The sequence below is a fragment of the Triticum urartu genome, chromosome 5 (assembly GCF_003073215.2).
Source record: "Triticum urartu cultivar G1812 chromosome 5, Tu2.1, whole genome shotgun sequence".
NCBI lineage: Eukaryota > Viridiplantae > Streptophyta > Magnoliopsida > Poales > Poaceae > Triticum > Triticum urartu.
In genome coordinates this window covers 657869800-657875535 of record NC_053026.1, presented here as the reverse complement: position 1 = coordinate 657875535, position 5736 = coordinate 657869800, and the positions used below count along the sequence as shown (strand labels likewise).

Below are 5736 nucleotides of genomic sequence, written 5' to 3'. Positions count from 1 at the left end.
TTGCCTCCGGACATACATTACTAAATAGAATTGAACATTTATTGTTACTCAACAGTTGGCCCGAACTCTTCTGGAAGGTGTTCAGAATCTGCATGATGCACTCCGCCTCCTCACTGCAAACCTTGAAGAAGAGCAGACTATCATCGGCAAACAGCAAATTCGAGATACCCGGGCTTCCTCTGGCTATTTTAAGTGGAGTGATCCTTCCCTCGCGAACGGCCATGCACTACACATTTATGCACAAAGCTAGCTTACAACTTAGTATAAGAGGAGGCAGCTGAACTAGTCCGAAGTGCCACTGCATGCGGCCTGCAACGCTGGGTGGTCTTCCGCGTCGTTAGATGCACATCGAGAGACAAGGCACATGATTGTGCATGGAGTCGTTTTTTTAGCGCGCTCAGTTTTTTTAAAAGAGGTCTGGGGTTCTTTTTTTAAAACAAAGAAAAAACTACGGTTTTGCAAATACTACAGTACTGAAATCACAGTTTTTAAAGGTGGCCAAACAGCTCGCTGTAATTAATACTGTGGTAATCTAAAAAACTATAGTATTCACAAAATACATAGAAAATACTTTGTTATCTAACAGGGCAAGTGATGTTTTATATTGCATTCTTAGAGGAGTGCTGCAATGATAATACTCTCTGATCTACTCCCTTCGTTTTTTTTTAGTTTGCATATAAGGTTTGCTCAAAGTCAAGCGAGTTTGACTAACTTTATATTGAAAAATATAAACATTCACAATATGAAATCAATATTATCAGATGCACCATGAAACGTATGTTCATACTATATAGTTTTAGTATTGTAGATGTTCATATTTTTTTATATAAATTTGGTCAAACTTTGTGCAGTTTGACTTTGACCAAATCTTATATGCGGAGTAAAAAGAAAGGGATGGAGTATATTCATACCCAAATGATTTGATGCATGGAGCACTGTGCTCCAACTAGAACTTTTGTCAAGATCTGTTACCATTCGCTTTGGTATGTCGGGTTAGGTCAAATCACTTGGCTATAAAAGAGTTCATGTAGCAATGTGACATGCGGTCTTGTGGGGTAAATGAAGTAAAAGATGATGAAAACTCTAATTAATCAATCAATGGAAGAATGTGTGCTTCAGTGTTCAGAGGCTTAGAGCTTGAAAATCATTATACGTTAAAGACAACTTGACATGTTCTAGTCACTCGTGAGTTTGTGATATGTTCCCCGACATATGGGGGCTCAGATTACGCAAATGCCCTAGGAGATGCTCTGATCATGATCACACGAGACAAGAATACAAGATACGCTGGCACTTTGATGAACGTGTGGTACCACACGCACGCCACCAATATTTTCTTGCTGCTTTTGCTCCAAATTAATGTGTGCGCATGAGATCTCCATAATCACAACAAGCAAGCGCACATGCATGACGAGATGAGATATATCTGCCATGCCATCGACCCGCGCTCTCTCAAGCTCTCGGTGCCATGGATTCTCCTCATGACGACGGCTTTGCGTCGGAGATGGCGGAGCTGCCGCTGGAGACGCGGTACCCGCCCTTCGCGCTGCGCCAGTACGCTGGCTTCTGGCTGCCGGAGCGGACGCTGGCGCGCGGCCTCCCGGCGGCACGCGACCGGTTCGCGCCGAGGCCGGACGACGTGCTCCTCGCCAGCTTCCCCAAGTCCGGCACCACCTGGCTCAAGGCCCTCGCCTTCGCCACCGCGCGCCGCGCCGCGCACCCACCGTCCGCCCACGACCACCCGCTGCGGCAGCGCAACCCGCACGACTGCGTCCCGTTCCTCGGCATCGGCTTCGCCCTTGACAAGGACGTCGAGCTGGAGGCGCTCCCTTCCCCGCGCGTGCTCGCCACGCACCTGCCCTTCTCCCTCCTCCCCACTGGTCGGAGCCGGGTCGTGTACGTCTGCCGGGACCCCAAGGACGTGCTTGTCTCCTGCTGGCTCTTCACTAGGAAGGTGTCAGAGAGCGTCGGCGTCGACGCGGAGTCCTTCTCGCTCCGGGAGGCCATGGAGCTCTTCTGTGCGGGACGCTGCATGTACGGCCCGCAATGGCTGCACGTCGCCGAGTACTGGGAGGCGAGTCGCCGGGCCGCTGGTGAGGTGCTGTTCCTCAGGTACGAGGAGATGCTCCGCGACCCCGTGGGGAGCCTGAGGACGATGGCGGAGTTCATGGGGTGCGCCTTCTCCCCGGAGGAGGAGGAGCGCGGGGTCGCGCGAGCCATAGTGGAGCTGTGTAGCCTGGACAAGCTCAAGAAAGTGGAGGCCAACAGGAAGGGGCGGACGGCAGCAGGCATCAAGGCCGACGCCTACTTCCGGAAGGGGGTGGCCGGGGATTGGAGCAGCCACATGACGCCGGAGATGGGGAAGATGGTGGACGAGGCCGTGGAGGACGGGCTCCAAGGGTCTGGTTTTAGCTTCACCGACTCAACTCCGGCCAACCCTGAATTTTGTCCAGATGCATGAAAAATGACGAGTCGAGGCCAACAATCCCAGATCCTCCCCGGCCGGCACCAGCTCTTGGCGACTAGCCTCGTCGGCGGCAATGACTCCTGCTGTGTGCTTTTTTTTTCTTTTCCTTTTTGGTTCAATAATGCTCGTGTCCTTGTGTTTGTGTTCAATAATGCTTGTGTCCTTTTATGTTGAGTCCGGTGATGCAAGTGTGATGCGCTTGCTTTTTTTTAGGGGAAAACATTGCCAATTTATTCATAGTTCGCGGCTCTCTCGACCGTTACCTCCGAACGAATACACCCCGAAGGAACATGGAGCCAAGTTTTACATAAAGAGTTACAGCAGGGAGCGACTAACAGTCAGTCGACTAAAAAATTATAATTTGGGTCGGTCAATTTTTCTTAGGATAGACAAAAAAACATTTTGTTAACTTTCTGGGCCGGTCACCAAACATCCAAATGTGCTGCCCAAAGCCTCAAACTCATGCGTACAGCAGCTGGCAAAGCATTCACCCAAACCTGCCTGGACTGGTAGATTTTGCTATTTTGACCCTTTGCGCAAAGTTTAGCCGGATCTGACCCCGGTTTAAAAATATTTCGAGATTTGGCCATTTTTCCTACCGCCGGGGAGACTGTCGGCAGGGTAGAACAGGCTACCGCTGGAGGGCTCGGCGATAGCCCACTCATCCACGTCAGCTTCAAACGGCAACTGTCTCCTGTCGTCCATCCTACCGCCAGAGGCCTAGGTGGTAGGCTGTGCAACCTACCGCCAGAGACCCCGGCGGTAGGTGCTCAACAGTTATAAACCCGCGAGGGCCGGGCGCGGGGCCCACCCAAGAACCCTAGCCCCCATCTTCTCCCCAGCGCCGCGTCGCGCCGCACACAACAGAGAGGAACTCCTCTCTCATCCCCTCCACTCCCACCCTTCCATCTTCTTTGTTTCTCCACCATTTTTGTAGATCGAGATGGCTCCGAAACAAGAAAAGTAAGCTCTCTCAAACCCTGCAATTCGTTTCAGTTAAAACGCTTTTGATTCGATGCATTATTTGGCACAAGATGAACCCTATTTTGTCTAGTAGATTATGATTTTTGTTGTTTTTAGGTTTGTTTAGTTAGGAGTAATATGATGTTTGATGTGGTTGAACATGATAGAACCCTATTTCATCGAGTAGATGAACCCTAGTTCATGTGGATTCAGAACGCGAGGAATGTTCCTCGGGTACGAGGAGATGCTCCGTGACCCTGTGGGGACCCTGAGGACGATGGTGGAGTTCATTGGGTGCACCTTCTCCCCGGAGGAGGAGGAGGAGCAAGGGGTGGACCGCGCCATCACGGAGCTATGCAGCATGAAAAAGCTCAAGAACATGGATGCCAACCGGAAGGGGCAGACGGGTTCGGGCGTCAAGGCCGACGCCTTCTTCCAGCAGGGGGTGGCCGGGGACTGGAGCAGCCACATGACGCCGGAGATGGGGAAGATGGTGGACCAGGCTGTGGAGGACGGGCTCCGCGGGGTCTGGTTTTAGCTTTGCCGAGTCGACTCCGGCGAGCCACTGACGTCCTACTACTTCCGGTGGAACGCGCACCTTTGCATTATGTGATGAACGAGGTTTGTTTGTGTGATGATCGAACTATATCGTATTCTAGGTTTATGTATGTCCGTGTGATGAAGTTTTTCTCATGCATGAACTATGTCCTACAGTATATATGATCTATGTTTGTGTGGAAAATGCCCATGCATGAATGATCCATGCAACAAACGTAGAGGATCTCGCTGGGCACACATCTCTTTTGACGGACAAATGATCGGTGCCCCATATGCACATGAATAGTGTACACCAATTTTCACCTAGCAACGAGCTGCGAATTCCTGACCCCCGACACCGACGTGACCGACCAAGGGCATATAGGTACGCCTATACGGCCGGAGCAATCGCCAGGCCAGGCTGTTGGTTGGCGAGATTTGATTGCACGGGCTACCACCTACCTACTACTACATTTTGTTGCTCCTTTTTGCAGAGGACCACTCCTCCAAACTACTCATGTGTGGAGATCAGATCTCCAACCAACTGTTCCTGTGGCATCTCTCAAGTATCTCTAGCCGGCCTGTATCCGCGGGTCTGCCAGCCGTCCGCAACGCCGGCCACAACACTCTAAAGTTTGTGGTCATGGCGCAGGTGGTGCACTGAGGAGGATCGAAAGTGGACATGGTGCCGATCGTGCGGGCGTGGCCGGGTTTAAATAGCCGACTGCCGTCCAGGCCAAGTGGCGGGTTATGTCAATGCGAGCGCCTAAGTGGGTTTCTCCGCCGTGCCGCCTGCTTATTGCCGGCAAGCGATTGGACGGCAGCCGGTTTGAATGCACTAGATAGCCGTCCGCTCTGGCCAACATGAATGTGGCGCGAGGAGAGGAGGTGCGGGCACACAGGACTGCGTGCGGGCGAGGGAGATGTTTTTTGGGTGAGACCGGTGTGTCGGACGCTCACATGGATGTGGTCCATATGCCCACAACTCTTCATGATGAGCGCACGCACGCGAGAGACCACTCGAGACTACATTCTTTCTCCGAGCTACACCCATACACTTGCACTGGACTCACACTTAAATAGCCAAGTACATGAGTCTCTACGCACGCACTAGCCAGCCACCATGCTCGGCCATTGACCCAACTAATTTAGTGTGAACCAACCTGTGGTTGGATAGTTAGAGGGACTATGGGGTTTAAGTCTGGTGCTCGCATTTATTTCTGAATTTATTTTAAAATTTTCAGTGATGCGCATTCAGTGGGTGAAGACGTTTTCGTCGACGGCGAGGTGCCTACGGTTACTTCGTAAATTTCAAGATGATATGCCGGCTTAGTCTTTTGAAGGTGCTCATAGAGACAAGGTGTGCATGTATGCACTCATATAGGTGAGTGTATGCGCGTGTATATAAGCGCTTACGTCTGTACTGTGTTAAAAAAAACCAACTAATCTAACTACATGTAGGCGCACGTACACCACCCATGCAACCTCTCCACAACGGCCGCAGGACTTGATGCTAACAAACTCATGGATGCTTGTGCAACCTACATGCATGCACCAGCACTTGGGCAACCTCCAACGTCACACGGCCAGCTCTGCACGACCTGGCCACGAGCGCTAACAATTTCCCTTTAATTTTGACACGGCTTACCGTTGACCGTCGCCTTGAACGCCTCCGTCTAATGCTACCGTGCGCCTCTACACGTGGCCGCGCCTGCATGTCGCCATACCATGACCGTCGCACCATGTCAGTGGGGCCTCTGCCTCCACGC

General features: G+C 51.5%; 1 protein-coding gene across 1 annotated transcript; it reads left to right on the top strand.

Annotated features, from left to right (window-relative positions):
* The first annotated feature begins 1370 nt into the window (after positions 1 to 1370).
* On the top strand, positions 1371 to 2704 carry LOC125506569 (cytosolic sulfotransferase 7-like). The gene has a single exon (XM_048671360.1). The coding sequence runs from the start codon at positions 1469 to 1471 to the stop codon at positions 2459 to 2461; it is 993 nt and encodes a 330-aa protein (XP_048527317.1). The 5' UTR covers positions 1371 to 1468; the 3' UTR covers positions 2462 to 2704.
* The last annotated feature ends 3032 nt before the right edge of the window (positions 2705 to 5736 follow it).

Coding starts and splice junctions, on each gene's coding strand:
- LOC125506569 (XM_048671360.1), top strand. CDS start 1,469: ATGGATTCTCCTCATGACGACGGCTTTGCGTCGGAGATGGCGGAGCTG.